The following is a 19,844-nucleotide window of genomic DNA, read 5'->3' as shown; positions in this document are numbered from 1 at the left end:
AGGGCCAACTCCCAAGGACTGTTTGAAAGCCAGGGCATAGCACAAATCCTGTGGATCCATTACAGTATGCCAGAGGTTAAGCCTTTTACGGAAAACAAGAAAAGGATCTAAATGCATATTTAAAGTTCCCGTAGCCCACCATCCCCCATCAGTCCTCATGAGAGTTCCTGGTAGCTTTCAAAGTCTTTTTTAAACGCTCCCCTAAAGGGTTACTTGGTTATCAGGTCATGTCAGTTTGTAGAACAAAGAGACAAACCTTCCCCCCCCACCCTCCAGTCAGGTGAAACTCAGCTGTTTGTCCCCAAAAATATCTGTCTGTCTTTTTCAGTCTCCTGAAAGAGGTAAAAACCCATTATGACATGTCTGTGCCTAGACTAGCCCACCTGAAAATGCCAAAGTCAGGGCAGGCTCCAAAAGGAGACCAGATTCTCCCAGAACTGGTGAGTAACACTGCAGTTAGATTCACTAACCAGTCACAAACCGTGCTTATGATTCCCCACAGTGGTTATCAAGCAGCTAAAAACAAGACGTTACACAGCCCCCTTTATTACATTTCACTCCCTATACTCCAATTAGCAACCAGGTCCAGTAAAGAGATAAGTTATTAAAACTCTAGTCCCTTTACTGAAAAAGTTCTCCTGATCCACCAAGGATCAGCCACATTGCCAGGTGAATATATGTTTGGATCTTTACCCAAAATACCATGCGCCAGCCAATCCTTTAGTGATTAAAACTAAAAGTTTATTATAAAAGGAAAGAAACAAACCAGACGAGAGGTGTTATATGATTAAAGCAATCAGATACATACAAATGACTTCAAATTCCATATCTATCAGATTCTTAGCAGAATTGGGGAGTTTACAGGCTTGTACAGTCCCTCAGGTGAGCATCCAGTACATGGAAGGGTCTCAGTCCTTTGTTTCACAGCTTCAGTGGTAGATGAGCTGATCCAGAGATAGGAAGCAGGATTGAAGACACAATGGAGCTGGTGAAGCTGCATTTTATAGTCTTTAGTCTGCCATGTGGCTTGTTTCAAACTCAAGCCCCAGCACATGGGCCGGGAAAAACTCTTACAGGCCCCCTGACCACAGGCATGTGTCTACATGTCCTGATGATGCATTGGTGTAGCTCCTGGGTTCTTCCACGGGCTTCATTCTATCTTCAAGTTCCCATTAAGTAGGGTTAGTGCTGCTGCTAGGCTGGTAGGAGCGTCACTCAGAAACTGGCACAAGTTAAAATACAAATATACCATGCATATTTAGAACTTACAATAAAACACTGGAACTTACACAAATGTGCTGATTAATCCCAGCACATTCTAACCTTTCCAACAGGACCTGACATGGCATAGCTCGTGTTAGGGCTCCCCTGCCCCATCCCCTCTTGGTTCCCAGACACAGTTCACCGGAAAGCAACAGTCCAGAGTCCAATCTGCAGGTGATCAGTGATGGGTTTATTGGGGCTGAATGGGCAAGTATAAAACCATAGCCCTTCACACCAGTCTGGCTTCCTTTTCCATAATTGTATCCCTAAACCCTTCACACCAGTTGGGTTTCTCTCTGCATGCCGATAGAGTTTCTTCCCCCTCAATCCTTAACCATGGTTCTGTAGGCTGACAGAGCTCCCTCCTTTTTCTTGATAGCCTTAATTATACCGATAGCCCCCCCTTTCCAGTACCACCCCTTCCAATACATGGTCATGTTCCGTTTTCAGGAGTCAGGGTCCGGGTCTGAGGGCTTTAGTGCAATCCCTTTTCTACCTCATGGGAGGGTTATGGAGTGGGGTTACAGCTTGGCCCTGTAGTGTTTCTTTCTCACACTTCCTTTCACCTCATCCGTTGCATCTTCCCAGCCAGTTGCTTGGCCTTGCTCTGATGTCTGTCTTGAAGAGGAGTCAGAGCTTTCCTTTGTGCATTCATATGTCAAACCCCTACTATGGCACGAAACATTTTAACTACATCCCTTCTCTTTCTCACAGTAATAAAGAAAACCCATCTGGTCATGGGTAGGCAACAGGCACACACTGTCTTCGTTCTTTGCTTACATGTGTAGCTTAAAGACTGTAGCTTTCAGGCAGGCAAGCAGGCTCCAAAAACAGGCCTAGATACCATCGCAGGCAGACACACAGGCCTAAATACTTATACAAATCTAAACTATATACTCCTATCCTAACATTTTCTACAAATTAGTGTAACTTTGCAATATTGATATCTATAATATTATAAATGGTTACCCCCTAATCCAGACAGCATCACACCAGTCACTGCCCCTTTCTGCATGGGGCAAAGCTTTGGATATCTGTGTAACCAGCCTAGGGATCCAGCATTAATCGCCCCTTAGTGATACCAGATTCCACAGGAAACCCAGCCCCAACGCCCCGATGTCATCTGGCCCATCTCAGTATAATAATATTTCATGTATTCATGCCTTCGAGGGCTGGCTTACACATACAGAACACAGTCAGAACTAAGGCCAGTGTTTTTGGGCAATGAAAACAGAGAAATTTCAGATTTTCAAAGCTGTATATTTTGGATATGCATTATATTAATTCAAAAATACACATACTGGCAAACATGAGCGATAGGTGATCCTTTACAGTACGAAAATGCGCCCAGGGAAAGGGGGCAGGAACCAGGCATGCGCAGTGGAGGTGAGCGGGGGAGGGTGCTATAGATGCTGCCTAGGTGCGAGCAGCATCCGCTCTGCAGCATGGTGATGGAACAAGTGTGCTACCCGCCCAGGGGAAGCTCCATAGCAGTTTTGCCAAGCCCAGGCTTGTGTGAGGAGGAAAGAAGTTCGCAGTGAGTCTGAAAAACAACAGCCCCTCTGCACCACCCTCCCCCGCAGTCTCTGCCCTGCACCCTGGGGATGAGTCAGGTGTCTCTGGGCAGAAATCTGGGGGGTTGTGATCCTGCATGCCCCGCCCAGCATCTGATCAGCCATTCTGGATATGAAGAGTGATTCCAGAAATGAAGAGTTATTTCGGAAAGAAATGCAGTACTAGTGGCAATTTCCGGAAAACACCTGCCCTAGTCATAAATGCAATACTCAATACTATGCATGTGTTTGTCATATCTGTTGCTCTGCCGTCACATTGTTCACTTCACTGATGTGTTATACCCCTTCCTCCATTCTGTGTCTATCTTGTCTATTTACCTTGTAAATTCTTCCGGGCATGGACCATCTCCTATCCTGTGTTTGTACTATGCCTAGCACAATGGGAAAAGTCTCTTATTTGACCTATAGCTACTAAGGTAATGAACAAGATTAATAATAATTATAACCATCCTGCCGCTTTGAGCCAAGGGAGCTGGCCTTGGGATGTTACTGCTTAAAAATGAGCTGAGGTTAAAATCACGGAATATTTTTTGTGACAAGTATCCCACACATTCCACTGATCTCACTTGTTTTCTTTGCCTGGAGCAGGGTTTCTGGTTTCCAAACCTGATGTGATCTCTCAGCTGGAACGAGGGAAAGAGCCATGGATCCCTGATCTTCAGGGCTCTGAGAAAAAAGTGCTTCTGAGAGCTGCCTACACAGGTGAGGAATTGGTTAAACCCACTCAAAAACTGTTTGTGAAGACAGGAATCATTTGGGATGTCCTACAAAGAGTTTGTGAGCTCTCTGAGTTCAGGATTGTTCCCAGCAGGTGTGGAATCATTATGGCAGATGTCACTCATGTCTTTCCACCTATCCTGACTGATCGCTGGCAGCAGGTCCTTCCCCAATCTCGCTTCTCCATGAGAGTTCTGCTGAAATGTGGCCCCAGAAATGATCCCCTCCTTTCTTTCCTCTGGGGAAGGGTTTTGGGGAAAATCAGCTCCTGATACAGTTGATCTCTCCAGCACATATTTTGGGTTGTTCACACCTTTATCCATTTTTCTCTCTCAGATTTCCTTTGTCTCCAGCCCAGGGAGTGACCTATGTCTTTATTCTCTCTCTATACCATCAGGTGATGGGATGATGAGTAAGAATGAGAAGGATTATCCTCAGGAGGAAGATGGTGAGCAGGTAGAACTACATGGGATGTTATCACGAAGATCGAAAGAGAGTTGTGCACTCCCAGAAAAAGCAAAAGCCTGTGAGAGTCAGCACAGGCCAGAGGAAAAAGTCAGTAGTCACTCACACCTTATTAAAAAAGGAAGAATCAGCTTGAGGGAGAGACGCTATGCATGCCCTGAGTGTGGGAGAAGCTTCAATGTGAGCTCAGCCCTTATCAAACATCAGAGAATTCACAGAGCCAAGAGACCTTACATGTGCTCTGAGTGCAGGAAAAGCTTCAGCTGTAGTTCAGCCCTCATGACACATCAAAGAACCCACATGGGAGAGACACCGTACGTGTGCCCAGAGTGTGGGAAAAGCTTCACTCAGAGCGCAACGCTTGTTAGACATCGGAGAATCCACACTGGAGAGACACCCTACACATGCACTGAGTGTGGGAAAAGCTTCAATTGGCATTCAGTCCTTACTAGACATCAGAGAATCCACACTGGAGAGAGACCATACACGTGCCCCGAGTGTGCGAAAGGTTTCAGTGAGAGCGCAAGCCTTATTAGGCATGGGAGAATCCACATTGGAGAGAAACCCTACACATGCTCTGAGTGTGGGAAATACTTCAATCAGAGCTCAGCCCTGACTATACATCGGATAATCGAAACTGGAGAGATACCCTACACATGTGCTGAGTGCGGTAAAAGTTTCAGCTCTAGTTTAGGCCTCATCACGCATAAGAGAATCCACACTGGAGAGACACGTTACACATGCTCTGAGTGTGGGAAACGCTTCAATCAGAGGTCAAACCTTATCACACATCAAATTATCCACAGGGGAGAGAAACCCTACACTTGCCCTGAGTGTGGGAAAAGCTTCAATCAGAGGTCACACCTTAGCACACACCAGAAAATCCACACTGCAGGTACACCCTACACTTGTTCTGAGTGTGGGAAAAGCTTCAGATATAATTCAGCCCTCACCACACATCAGAGAATCCACACTGGAGAGACACCCTATAAGTGCTCTGAGTGTGGGAAAAGCTTCAGTAAGCACTCATACTTTGTCAAACACCAGAGAATCCATACTGGAGACACACCCCACACATGCTCCGAGTGTGGGAAAAGCTTCCGTCAGAGCTCACACCTTACGAGGCATTGGAGAACCCACACTGGAGAGAGACCCTACACTTGCTCTGAGTGTGGGAAAAGCTTCAGTCATAGCTCCGCCCTTATCACACATCAGAGAATCCACACTGGAGAGAAACCCTACTCCTGTTCTGAGTGTGGGAAAAGCTTTAGCTGTAGTTCAGCCCTCATCACACATCGGAGAATCCACACTGGAGAGACACCTTACACATGCCCTGAATGCGGAAAAAGCTTCAATCAGAAGTCAAATCTTATTACACGTCAGATAATCCACAGGGTAGAGAAACCCTACACATGCCTTGAGTGCGGGAAAAGCTTCAATCAGAGGTCACACCTTATCACACATCAGAAAAAACACACTGGAGAGAGACCCTACACTTGCTCAGAATGTGGAAAAAGCTTCAGTCAGAAAATACGCCTTTTTAGACATCAGAAAATCCATACTGGTGAGACACCCTACACTTGTCCTGAGTGTGGGAAAAGCTTCAGTCAGAAAACATGCCTTATTAGACATCAGAAAATCCACACTGGTGAGACACCCTACATGTGTCCTGAGTGTGGGAAAAATTTCAGTCAAAACTCAGCCCTTATCACACATCAGAGAATCCACAGAGGAGAGAGACCCTACACGTGCACTGAGTGTGGGAAAAGCTTCATTCAGAGGTCACATCTTGTTAGTCATCAGACAGTCCACACCGGAGAGACACCCTACGCTTGCCCTGAGTGTGGGAAAAGCTTCAGTCATCGGTCACACCTTATTAGACATAAAAAAATCCACACTGGAGAGACACCCTACACTTGCTCTGAGTGTGGGAAAAGCTTCAGTCAGAGGCCATGCCTTATTAGACATCAGAAAATCCACACTGGCGAAACACCCTACAGTTGCCCTGAGTGTGGGAAAAGCTTCAGTCAGAGGTCAAACCTTATCACACATCAGAGAATCCACAGAGGAGAGAAACCCTACACGTGCCCTGAGTGTGGGAAAAGCTTCAGTCAGAGGTCACACCTTATTAGTCATCAGACAATCCACACTGGAGAGACACCTTACACTTGCCCAGAATGTGGGAAAAGCTTCAGTCAGAGGACATGCCTAAGTAGACACCAGAAAATCCACATGGGAGACTACTATAATAAATGATTTGAGTAGAACTGCTCAAAGCTGGGTTTGTTTGTTTTTTTAAATCACATTTGCTAATTCCCACAAAGTGAGCTTTGCACCCATCTGCACCATGGCCTCTGAGCTCCCCCAGATCAGTTGCCTGTGTCTTGCTTTTGGACCTCACCCTTCTTTGGGGTCCATCCTGTGATCTTTTCTATCAACTCCTTTCCCTTTTGAGTTAGGGGAGTGTGTGTCCCTCCTGCCAGGAATGTTCATCAGCCCCAAGTGGGGGGATAGGGTTGATCTCAACAAGCAACACTGCAGCAAAAACTACCTGTGCCTTATATCCACTAGGATTGTACACGGAGTTGGCTGCTCAAGTTAGTGATCTTGGTGCAAAAGCACAGCTACAGTGACAGTGCAGATATAACTCAGATACAGTGTTTGGCATTAGCTTTCCCCTTCACCTGACCTAGACTCCATCACTTTTCCTAGGCTAAACAAAGCGTGAGCATCAGCGTTACACTGGTCCCACAATTCAAAGCAATTGTTAGTCATCAAGTTACCCCTTTGGGGACAAATTGTCTCATTCCCAGTTGCCCTCATGTTCTTTCAGGTTGTGCTGAATAACAGATCTTTTTTCTACCATTTTCCTCACTTAAAATATGTTGAACTATAACAAAGAGCAGGAACGGGTGCAAAAAATGTCATTGCACCCTCAGTCACACCAGAAGAAGATAGGTTGATTCAGAGGGATTCCCTCCTTCCCCATCGCCATCACAATCCCCCTTCAGCCCAGCAACTTTAGCTTCTGTGTCAGCCACAAGAGCATTTATCCTCCATGTATGCTATCTCTCCACCTCCCAGAGTGTCACGTGATGCAGTGTTCTGCTCTCTCTGTGCTAGGTATCACACTTTGATTCTCAATCAGTCTCAGTGGGGCTGGAGATTCAAGTGTCAAGGAGCTGGAGGGAAAATTTTAATGGATCCCAAACACAGAGTAATCGTTCTGTGCTTTAATCCCTGTTTCTATATATTGGCAAATCTGCTTTTGATCTTTTTCCTGCAGAGCTGGAAGTATGGTTTGCAGATGGGAGGGTTCGCTGATTTTTCCTGTTCTGATTATGTGAAATGTCTTGTAAATAACATGACTTAATAATAAAAGGTGATGCTGAGTACAGAAGATTTGAATGCATCAGAGGAGAATGCAAGATTCTGTTCTTATTTTGAATCATCATATGTAACTTGCTTTGGAATTTCATTTTATGTGAAACTGAAACTGTCTTACGCCCATCTTTGTTGTGGGTTTTTCTCTCTTTTCTGAATGCGATTTGGTTAATTAATTGGATATTAGTCTTATTTGACAAGATGTAGCTCAGATTTATTCTGGACATTGAGACAAATGACCATTTGCTAAAAAGAGTATCCCCTAGTAAATGACTTGGCACTAGGCAAAATACCCGTGCATTGGTCTCCCTAAGCAGTTTTGGCCCAGGCCCTGGAGGTGGTCACTTCTGGAGATACCTCCTTCCAAATCAAGTACATGTTGTCTATTATTTGGGAAATGCAATCCCTAGCTAGGTAGAGATGGAAAAAATGGAAGTGATATTTCTTTTGAGCTCACCCCAGGAAATGCTACAAATGTGCATGAAATGAAAGTGTGATATAGATGCAGAAAGCTACCTATTTTAATAGATACTTGCCCTTTGGTATCTTCCAGGGATTCTGAGCCATACCTGTGTTTAGGCCCTAAGTTAAATCTGTGCCACTAGGTTAAAGAAATAAATGGGCATATTTGGGGGTGTTATACTTCACTATCACCTCTGTTATTTTGTGTGGTTGGTGAAGAATTCTACTCCAGAGAAGTGTAAAATTACTCCAACTAAGGCCAAGGATTTGACAAGAACTCAGGTAGAATTTGCACATACCAGTGGGTTGATTTTCACCCCTTAGATGGAAGCTATGGTGACCTTTGGCCCAGATAAACTATTTAGTTTTAGAACACTGCTCCCTAGTTCAGTGGCATTGATCACAGTCCTAAACGATGCCATGATTAAATTGGGATCTATTGTTCTTTGCCATTTGGATCCAAAATTTCATGAAGCGTGGTGAGAAACAGCTGATTCCATCTGAGAATATTCCATGCCTATGCCTGTGGGTCTCAGTCTAGCTGCCTTGTTGGACAAGAAGCACTTCCATGCTGTGCAAGTGATGGTAGCTAAGGAGGGAATGAATGTGTCAGATTCCAAGTTCAGACTGTAGGATACATGAACGCTGAGTCCTGATTTTGTGGTTTCGTCTCTTATTTTGCTCTTAAGTCTTACACATTTGCATTACTTCTCCTCCACCTACTACTTTGAAAAATTAGAAAGTGTGAAGATGAAGGACAGGTGCTTTTTCTCATGATGCAGCCTGCCACATGGCGTGAGACCCCTTCCACCAACATTTATGGGAGAAGACCCAGGGAGACGTGAACTCACAGAAATAGAAGGCTCCTAGGTTACTGTAGAATGTGACTTCACAGAAAGCTCACTGGGTGGAAATGGGAATTAAAAGAAAACTGACATATAGCATTTTATTTTTTAATCTTTGAATACATTATTGTTACCTGTGAAAATGACATTAAACATGAAGATAATTATTATTGTTGATTCTGGACACCCAATTTGCAGATCAATAAGGTTTAATGTGCAAGGTTTTCTATAAATATACTAGTTAGATACAAAGGCTAAAATTAACTACAATATATCATACTCACTAAGCCTGGAGAGCTCAGCAGTTACTCAGAAGGCTGTATATAGGAACGGCTTTCTTCAGGGGCCCCGCCAGGGAGTCAGTGGATCCTCTGGTTCAACGGGCAGCACCTCCCATGGAGTCAGGTATTGATGGAGTGCTCCCCTTTGTCTAAGTGGTGACTTCTTATACCTTTCCATAAACAACCTTCACCTAATTATCTCTCTCTCATTATCATATATGCTAATTATCTACATTGGGTTTCCACCCTTAACTACATTCCATTCTCACCATGATAATTGGGGTCATCAAAACAACATCTGGTGATAGGAGGGGCGGAGTAAAAGTGTGCTCCTTGGCAATAAAACAGTGTACTCCAGACGTTCAAGGGTAACGTTCAAGGATACATCACTGTTATCAATGTGCAGCTACAAGCATACAGTATCTGTATTTTGTCTTATTCTGTGCTGTGCTATACAGAAACTGAGACATCTATAAGGTTATTCAGTCTCTGCCAACTGGAAGATGTCATGCTACAGGGGTCAGAATAGCCAAGCAAGCAAATGCAGCTATGCTAGGCCTGTAGTACTGTGGTCAAGCAACTCAAATTGAACTGGGCCTCCAACATTCCCCTCCTTGGTGGCTGCCATAGCTTAATAGGCCACCACCACGACTCTTTGATACACACCTTCGACCATGGCTCAAGGCACCCCAGCGGGGTCTGAACGATTAGTGTCTTCTCGTCAGCAGGGTATATCGCAGAGTGCCGCCTCACTCATATGCGAGGGTTTTTTAGTCCCTTGAGTCATTTTAGGGATCTTCTAGTCCACCAAAAAAGTCCCACTGCAGCCATTATAGAAACTATCTGCAATACGCACATGAGCACAAAGGGATACAATGCTAGATTTAAAATCCCAGTGGCAGTGGGGGACCATCCCAGTAGGGTATCCCACCAACCGTGTTTTGTGGCAGCTTTTGCAGCATCTAGGACTTCAATTACTTTAGTCCCATCATGTTTGAGTATCAAATTTACAGTCTTCAATTGTTCCTGAATGTGTGTAAGGAGGGTTATCATGTTTGAATGTGTTAGCATGTGTTGTACCAAATCAGTACTGACTCCCAATATCACAGGTTGAACATATTCTATGACATTATATCAACTCTTAATAACTAAAATATATTTTTTGTTACTTCATAAACTACATCACACAATTCCAATACAGCAACATTGCAATAGCATTTGTTTTGGGCAGGATTAACATCTTTTTTATAAATTCCATATAAAATCACAACTTGGATACATTGCGTGCATATACAAACACAAGCTTGTCCAATGTACACAGTGATAGAATTAATGCTATTAGGATTCTTTAAGGATCTCATTCACCTGCACATCTACTAATGTAATATATGCCAGCATGTGCCAGCAATGCCCCACTGCCATGTATATTGGCCAAACCAGACTGCAAAAGAATAAATGAACACAAATCAGACATGAAAAAACATCCATAAACCAGTTGGAGACCACTTCAATCTCCCAGGACACTCTGTAGCTGACTTGAAAGTTGCCATACTTCTCCAAAAATCTTCAAAAACAGATTTCAGCGAGAAACTGCAGAGCTGGAACTCATATGCAAACTTGATACAATCAAACTGGGTCTGAACAGGGACTTGGAATGGTTCTCTCATTACAAGAAGTAATTGTCACTGTTCACACATTCTCACCTTCTCATTAACGGCTGTGAATAGGCCTCATCTATTCTAACTGAATGGACTTTGCTAACATCTACCCTCCCCATTGTTGTTCCTTTCCTTGAATGTATATATATACCCCCTATCTGATTTCTATTTCATGCATCTGACGAAGTGGGTTGCAGCCCATGAAAGCTTATTCCTGCAGAAATCTGTTAGTCTTTAAAGTGCTACGGGAGTCTCGTTTTTGCTGAATTATATTGTAACCCTGAAAGTTCTCTTCTTCTCTCCCGGCCTCCTCCTACTATATAGGAATTGTTCCTAATCCTGGAAAGCAAAACCTCACTCCAAAGGAATTATGGTGGGGGACAATGTGAGAGAAATAACATGTATGAGAATACAGACTTAGTATAGACCATAATTATTTCTATTTCATATGGAATTTATTTTGAGAAGCAGTAAAAAAGTTTCTGTTCAGAGAAAAGCTATTTAAAGAATGTGTAACCATTTACCCAGTTAGAGTGTAACGGCCACAGAGTTCCCCAGTTCTCTTGTTTGCAAAGCAAAGATGTCACATCTGTCAAGATATGTCAAAATTTACAATGGTGATGGATGCATGATGGTACCGTTTCTGGTTTTTTAGTTTGTTTGTTTGTTTTGTTTTTGCAACCAATTGTTTTATGGGTGCTGCGATCTGCTTTCCTTTTGTGTAGGCCAGCTGCTGGAGCACAGCTGTTTAATTCTTATAAATGGCTTTGTGTTTCTTACATTTTTGACATCTTTGGGGTTTGCATGTCCGCACTACATGTGGTTACAACAACGGATGCTTTGAGAAAACCTCTGCATTAAGCGGGTCTTTTCCAAAATGACATTAGGCCTAAGTCTGCCTCCCTTCAACTGGATTGGAACACAGTTATATCGAAGGAGTAGTTCACGCCTGATTTGCCCAGAGACATCGGTGGAGGTGGGGGAAATGGGGTAAACTGGAATTGACAAAAATAAAGTTACAGATAAGGGTGGAAGTCCTTCACCTTTCAGGTCAACAAGCCTGTTCTGTTCATTCTGTCTGAAGTACCTGACATTAGTCATACTCAGACAGCCTACGGGGCTAGATGGACCATTGGCCTGACCCAGCACGACCGTTCTTACATCATGGAAGCCATCGAAGCGAGACTGATTATCAGGATCCCAGGGGAATGAAGCACAACATTGACAGCTATGCCAGCCTTCACTGGTCTCCCTGTACCTGAAAAAGCCTGCAAGTCCCAAGTGCTGGAGCATCTATGCCATTACCTGGTGTTTCCTCAACTGCAGCTACAGCATGTGAATCCAAAGACTCAGGGAGCTGCAGAAATGGATTGTTCCTTTTTCTATTGAAAGTCTATTGTTCTTTTATTAACTTGGAGATTCACAACCTAGGTTGTAACAGTGGGGCTGAAGGAGTGGGTACCACTGAAATCCACACAGGTAAGATATTAGGAAGAATAGTTGCCCAAATCTTAATAACCTTAAAACTCTACTCTATGAAATCACTGAAGGCATACTCCTCCCCTATGGAAGCTTTCCAACAAATTAAGCTGTCAGATATAAATTGTTCAGTGAGGGCTGTTTAAACTTCTCTCACTAAAGTCTCAGTAAGGTCTGTGTCTGTACTGGAGGGAGAGGGCAAAGAGAAGTGTTAGACACACAGTAGTGAAATCTAGGGAGGAAACTAATTCGCTCTGAGGTTCTGGGCTAAATGTAAGTGATAATTTGGTTTCAGTACTGAAATATCCAGCTTCTTATATCTAGATTGCCCATCTGTGTGAAAATCTTTGATTGGGGTTTCAGCACAACTAATTATGCAGTGTGTCATTGGGTTGCTGTTTTAGTGTTTATAAGAGTTGCTTTTCTGCTGTATTAATATGATATATATAATAATATTCTATGATTCTATGATTTATAGAATCGTAGAGTTGGAAGGGACCTGAGGAGGTCATCTAGTCCAACCCCCTGCTCAAAGCAGGACTAACCGTGATCTGCTGGCAATGCTCCTACTAATGCACCCCAATATGCTATTAGCCTTCTTGGCAACCAGGGCACACTTACTCCATAGGAGTAAGAAGAGAAAATGGCCTCTCTGGCTATTCCCAAGTACTGTGGGTTGAGATCATGAGAAACTGTAGCGGAAGCAAGAGAGGAGAAATGAAATGGAGGGAATCAGAGTCAGTGACGTAGGAAGTTATGCCAGGAAATTATGCTTATTGCAGGTCTCCAGAATAGAAAGTGTAAGCGTCTCATGGCATGATGAGAACTTTGAATCCTGTAAGCTGAGTTCAAGTCTCAGTAGTACCTGAAGATGATTTGCTTCAGTGAAATAATGTGAGGCCCTTAGGACTTGCCTTGTTCTCCCAAAGTAAGTGGGAGCCCTGTTTTGCCTGCTGGTTGCTTACACTTGACCTCTAGAGAGGAGATTTGGGGTAGAAGTCTGGACTTGCATGGAGCACAAGGGGAAGGTGTGATGGCTGGATTTGCATTGATGGCCACAGCCGTGAGGTGAGCCTGCAGTTACATGCAGTCCTGTTGGTTGACCTACTGCCTTGAATTCACATTGGCTGCCTTCCCACCCGCAGTTCCGTTCTTTCACACAGAATGCTTAAGGGCAGGAGTCAAAGAGGGAGGCTTAATACTTCAGACAGGTTGGCAAGGATTAATGGCAGGGCTGCAAAAATACAGAGATTCAAGTCTTGGGACTCCCAGATTAAGGGAAGGCTGGATGGAGGTAGGCAGGGTCAAGATGCCCATTTTTTTGTCATGGGCAAGGGACCTGAAAAAAAGATCACCCAGTAGAGTTTTTATGTGCTTTGTACATGAGACACTAAATGAATCCCTGCCATATCCTGATTCATAAAGTCAAGGCCAGAAGGAACATTTTGATCATCTAGTCTGACTTCCTGTATCACACAGGCCAGAGAACTGCCCCGAAATCATCCCTGGAACAGCTCTTTTAGAAGAAAAAACCCCATGCAATCTTGATTTAAAAATTGTTCGTGATGGAAAATCCACCCAAACACTTCATACATTGCTTCAATGTTTAATTGCCCTCGTTAAAAAAGTACACCTTATTTCCAGTCTCAATTTGTCTAGTTTCAACTTCCAGTCATTAAAGAATGTTAGCCCTTTTGCTGCTAGATGGAAGAGCCCATTATTAAATATTTGTTCCCCAGGCAAGTACTTATAGACTGTGATCAACTCACCCTTTAACCATCTCTTTGTTAAGGTAAATAGATTGAGCTCTTTGAGACTATCACTAAAAGGCAGGTTTTAAATCCTTTTCATTCTAGTCACTCTTCTTTGAACCTTCTTAAATTTATTAATGTCCTTGAAATGTGGACACCAAAACTGGACACAGAATTCTGGCAGCAGCTGCACCAATGCCAAATACAGAGGTAAAATAACCTCTCTGTTCGTATTCAAGATTCTTCTGTTTATGCACTCAAGGATCACTTTAGCTTTATTGGCCAGGTCACACTGAGAGCTCATGTTCAGCTGATTAGTCACCAACACCCCCAAATTTTTTTCAGAGTCACTGCTTCTCAGGATAGAGAGCCCCCCCATCGATGGGATTGGTCTGTCTATCAGCTACCTAGACACACAGATAAATTGGGGAGGTTTCTGTAATTGAATCTATTTCATTCTGGTATGAACCTCCCATGCTGTGGAACCCAATGGTGACGTGTAATAGAAGTTTTGGGATTCTAAAAACTCCCATGCAAACTTAAGGGGAATAAAAAGAATTTTGAAAGTTTTTTGAACTTTCGAAATATTAATCTTCTGGTGATGCGAATGGAATTAAGCAGGTAGGAAATACTGTAAAGGTAAAAGGTATCCAGAACATACATACAAAGCTTTGGAAAAGGCAAAGAAAGTGCTTAAAAAGGGATCCTTGTTAAACTAATGTGGACTAATGAAAGGGCCATAACTGAAGTACAAAGCAATATCCCTGTCAGGAAAGTGAAGTAAGGAAAATTCATCGATTTTTAAGGCCAGGATTATTGACTACTATGATCGTCTAGTCCAGCATTTCTCAAATGCAGCCACTGGGGGCTTTTCTTGCAGCCACATCCTCCTGGAGTTTCAAAAGTCGAGGAGCTCTTTGAATGGAAAGGCTGCCTCACGTGCCCCACTCACCTTTCAGGTGAGAAAAGTGAGTGGGGTGCAGGAAGAACTGCAGCTCCTGCCAGGTGGCTGGAGGAAGTTATTTGTTCTTCCCTGCAGAGCAGCCAATCTGGCTACCTGTGCAGCAACTGCCCTGAGCCATCTGGCAGGAGGCAGGGAGAGGGCAGCTTTGTGGGGGGGAAGAACTGCAGCTTAGGGATGGGGCTGCTGGAGGGTGGGGGTCACTTGCATGGTGCAGGGAAGGGGGATGAGTGGGTGAATGCAAGGACCCTGGAGGCAATTGAGTGGCTGCAGGGAGGAAAGGGGGGTGGGTGCCGGAAAGGCAGGGAGGGAAGAGGGTGGAAATCAGGACCTAGAGGCATTGGCGGACAGCCAGTGGCTGGCAGGGAGGGGTGCGGACCCCAAGGCAGATGCGGGGGCGGAGGGGGATCGCTAACCCCTCCCTCCCCAGCTGCTCTTGGCCACACAGAAATGCCCTGGTGGCCACATGCGGCCATGGTGGCTGCATTTGAAAACCGTTGGACTAGGTGACCTCCTAGGGTCCCTGCCAACCCTCATCTTCTAGGATTCTATGATTTGGCCACATGGTGGCAGGCTCCACCCCCGGCTGCTCCATCCCCTGGCCTTACCACTCTATCCCCACCCCATCACCTCTGGCCCCCCTTGCATTCTCTGTCCCAGGCCCCTGACTGTGTGGCACCAGGCTGCCTCCACTGGGCTTCGAGCTCTGGCCCCAGGCTCAACACCCACCCACTTCCCCATCACCCCTGGTCCCCACTGCCTCCTCCGGCCCCAGATTTGGCTACAAGGCAGCAGGTTCCATCCCCCACATGCAGGGCTTTGACCTTGGGCACCAGGATTCGGTCGTGGGGCTTCTCCGGCCCTGGTCCCCAGGCTCACCCCTGTCCTCATAGACCCTGGCCTCCACTGCCTTCCCATCCTCGGCTTAATTTCATAGAATCATAGAATATTAGAGTTGGAAGAGACCTCAGGAGGTCATATAGTCCAACCCCCTGCTCAAAGCAGGACTAACCTCAGCTATATCATCCCAGCCAGGGCTTTGTCAAGCCTCAGCTTAAAAACCTCTAAGCATGGAGATTCCACCACCTCTCTAGGTAACCCATTCCAGTGCTTCACCACCCTCCTAGTAAAAACTTTTTCCTAATGTCCAACCTAGACCTCCCTCCCTGCAACTTGAGACCGTTGCTCCTTGTTCTGTCATCTGCCACCACCGAGAACAGCCTAGCCCCATCCTCCCTGGGACCCCCTTTCAGGTAGTTAAAGACTGCTATCAAATCCCCCCTCATTCTTCTCTTTTGCAGACTAAACAAGCCCAGTTCCCTTAGCCTCTCCTCATAAGTCCTGTGCTCCAGCCCCTAATCATTTTGGTTGCCCTCCGCTGCACTCTCTCCAACTTGTCCACATCCTTTTGTAGTGGGGGGCCCAAAACTGGACACAATATTCTAAATGCGGCCTCACCAATGCCGAATAGAGGAGAATAATCACTTCCCACGACCTGCTGGCAATGCCCCTCCTAATGCAGCCCAATATGCCATTAGCCTTCTTGACAACCAGGGCACACTGCTGACTCATATCCAGCTTTTTATCCACTGTTACCCTCAGGTCCTTTTCTGCAGAACTACTGCATAGCTCATCGGTCCCCAGTCTGTAGCTGTGCATGGGATTCTTCCGTCCTAGGTGCAGGACTCTGCACTTGTCCTTGTTGAACCTCATGAGATTTCTTCTGGCCCAATTCTCCAGTTTGTTTAGGTCCTTCTGTATCCTATCCCTACCTTCCAGGGTATCTACCACTCCCCTCAGCTTAGTGTCATCCGCAAACTTGCTGAGGGTGCAATCGACCCCATCCTCCAGATCGTTAATGAAGTTGTTGAACAAAACCGACCCAGGACCGACCCGTGGGGAACTCCGCTTGTGACCGGTTGCCAGCTAGAAATGGAGCCGTTGATCACTACTCGTTGAGCCCTATGCTCTAGCCAGTTCTCTATCCATTTTATACTCCATTCATCCAACCCATACTTCCTTAACTTGCTGATAAGAATACTGTGAGAGACGGTATCAAAAGCTTTGCTAAAGTCAAGGTATATCACATCCACCGCCTTCCCTACATCCACAGAGACAGTCACCTCATCATAGAAAGCAATCAGGTTGGTCAGGCATGACTTTCCCTTGGTGAATCCGTGTTGACTGTTCCTGATCACCTTCCTCTCTTCCAAATGCCTTAAAATGGATTTCTTAAGGACCTGCTCCATGATTTTTCCAGGGATTGAGGTGAGGCTGACCGGTCTGTAGTTCCCTGGATCCTCTTTCCTCCCTTTTTTGAAGATGGGCACTAGATTTGCTTTTTTCCAGTCTTCAGGGACCTCCCCCAATTGCCATGAGCTTTCAAAGATAATAGCCAATGGCTCTGAAATCACCTCAGCCAATTCCCTCAGCACCCTCGGGTGCATTGCATCCGGCCCCATGGACTTGTGTATGTCTAATCCTTCTAAATAGTCTTGGACCTGTTCCTTCAGCACTGCGGGATGTTCGCCTCCTTCCCATTCTGTGCCACCCAGTACAGTAGTCTGGGAGCTGATCTTGTCTGTGAAGACAGAGGCAAAAAAGGCATTGAGTACCTCAGCTTTCTCCACATCCTCTGTCACTAGGTTGCCTCCCTCATTCTCTAAGGGGCCTACACTTTCCCTAATCTTCCTCTTGTTGGCAACATACCTGTAGAAACCCTTCTTGTTCCCTGCACGTCCCTTGCTAGCTGCAACTCCAATTGTGCCTTGGCCTTCCTGATTTCATTCCTGCATGTTTGAGCAGTGTTTTTATTAGCCTCCCTAGTCATCTGACCAAGCTTCCATTTCTTGTAAGCTACTTTTTCTGCGTTTAAGTTCACCAAAGACTTCTTTGTTAAGCCAAGCTGGACGCCTACCATATTTGCTATTCTTTCTGCACATCGGGATGGTTTGCTCCCCGGGCTTGCCGGGGCTGAGTAAGACTGTGGTGAAAAGTGATATTTGTATTGTCTGCTGCTGTGGAAAGTGGTATTAACAAACATGCAGGTGTCACACTTTTCACAGTAGCAGACCGTCTCACTAGCAAGTCTAAAAAAAAGCAACCAAAAAAGCAAAATAAACCACAACAAAAAAGATGACGTGCAAAGCATTTTATATGTGTTTCTGGGCTGTTTAGGTCCAGTAAAGGTTAAAAACCACTGTACATTATTTTTATTATCGAGTCAGCCAAAAATTTCTACATAAATAAATGACATTGATTTGAACATGTGTATGTGCAGATTTATTTGTTTTATCTTGAAATTAATTAAGTATTTTAGGAAAAATTGTCACAGGGGCCACCAGCAAACGTCGGTGAGTGCACTCTGAGGCCACCACAAAATGTGTTGTGAGAACCCCTTGTCTAGTCTGACTGGTAGGATGCATTGTGGAAAGTTTCCCCCAGTAATTCCTGCATCAAACCCAGACATTCTGAACATCCTCTTGGTTTTGAGACTTCAAATGATGGAGAATCCACCACATTCTTAGTTAAATAATGTCAATGGTTAATTAACCACACTTTAAAAAATGTACCTTATTTGTAAACTGAATTTATGGAGACTCATTTACTAGCCACTGGATTTCATTATGTCACATTCTGCTCAAATAAGGAACCCTCTATCAGAAATCTTCTCTAAGTATTTATAGATCATGGTCAAGCCACCTCGTAACCTTGTCCTTATTAACCTAAGTAGATTGTGTTTATTTAGAGTAATTTGTTTTTCATTCCCCTGGAACTTCCAGTATTCCAAGATTTAATCGAGATCAGCACCTATGGGGCAGCGAGTTCCTTGGCCAATTATTTTAGAACACGTGCATGCGAAGCATCCTGCTGATTTAAAAATGTCTAACTTTGCTCACGGTAGCTGAACTTTGTTTGCTGGGTGTACGTGGGGCTGTATTCCCTCTTCTCTGAGGGTTGCCAGGAGAACAGGGCACAGTTGGGGAGTTCATTTCAAGATTGCCTCTCTTTGGTTCTATTGGTGTAACTTACCATTCCATTTGCTTGCTGCATCTTCACTGCCCAACTCGCGTAGGATCTAAAGAGACCAGAATTTGGGGTTTATTTAGAAATATTTTATGTCCATGCTTTTTCCCTGTAAATCCAAAGGGGTGAACTTGAGAAACTCTCTAGAATTCTAAGCTATTTCTACAGATCCCAGAAGCCAACCCCTTCTCAGCCAGGCACTAGAGAACCTCATAGACTAATTTCTCCTCCCTTTGAGCTAGTCACCGTATGGGAGAAGTTTTTGAGTCACTGATTAGTCAAGTTTGTCTGGCCTTCCCCAATGGTTAGAGTGTCTCCCTGGTTCACACAGCCCATGCAAATCGAACTGTAGTCTTTTCTCTGAACCACAACAAATAAGTTCCAGAGGAGTAGCCGTGTTAGTCTGTATACAGCAAAAACAACGAGGGACCTGTAGCACCTTAAAGACTACAGTACCCACCTGGGGAGATGAAGAAACAAATTGACAGAGCCAGATGGGTACCCAGAAGTCACCTACTACAGGTACCCAACAAAGAAAACAAGAGAACACTACTGGCCATCACCTACAGCCCCCAGCTAAAATCTTTCCAACACATCATTAAGGATCTACAACCTATCCTAGTAGATGATCCCTCACTTGCTCAAGCCATGGGAGGCAGACCTATTCTTGCTTACAGACAGACCCCCAACCTAAAGCAAATACTCACCAGCAACCATACACCATACAAGAAGAACACTAACACAGGAACCTATCCCTGCAACAAACCCTGTTACCAATTCTGCCCGCACATCGACTCTAGTGACACCATCACAGGTACTAACCACATCAGCCATACCATCAGGAGTTCATTCACCTGCACATCTACTAATGTAATATATGCCAGCATGTGCCAGCAATGCCCCTCTGCCATGTACATTGGCCAAACTGGACTGTCACTATGCAAAAGAATAAATGGACACAAATCAGACATAAAAAAT

The 19,844-nt window shown here is 44.7% G+C and overlaps 1 protein-coding gene across 2 annotated transcripts in view; it reads left to right on the top strand.

Moving 5' to 3' along the window:
• The window catches only part of LOC137159268 (zinc finger protein 850-like), a 61,529-nt gene that overhangs the window by 25,023 nt on the left and 16,662 nt on the right, over nt 1-19,844 (top strand). Inside the window, exons 4-6 of one of the 2 annotated variants that reach the window (XM_067557430.1) lie at nt 3,426-3,539; nt 3,952-6,198; nt 13,868-13,871. In XM_067557430.1, coding sequence (XP_067413531.1) covers nt 3,426-3,539; nt 3,952-6,198; nt 13,868-13,871 — 2,365 coding nt within the window. Of the gene's footprint in view, nt 1-343; nt 441-3,425; nt 3,540-3,951; nt 6,567-13,867; nt 13,872-19,844 lie in introns of those variants that run through there. The other variant, XM_067557428.1, reaches the window with a different exon arrangement.

Source organism: Emydura macquarii, unplaced genomic scaffold (assembly GCF_026122565.2).
Source record: "Emydura macquarii macquarii isolate MOO-44397 ecotype Brisbane River unplaced genomic scaffold, CSIRO-AGI_Emac_v2 contig_1828, whole genome shotgun sequence".
In the NCBI taxonomy this organism is placed as follows: domain Eukaryota; kingdom Metazoa; phylum Chordata; order Testudines; family Chelidae; genus Emydura; species Emydura macquarii.
This window is presented reverse-complemented; position numbering and strand designations above follow the sequence as displayed.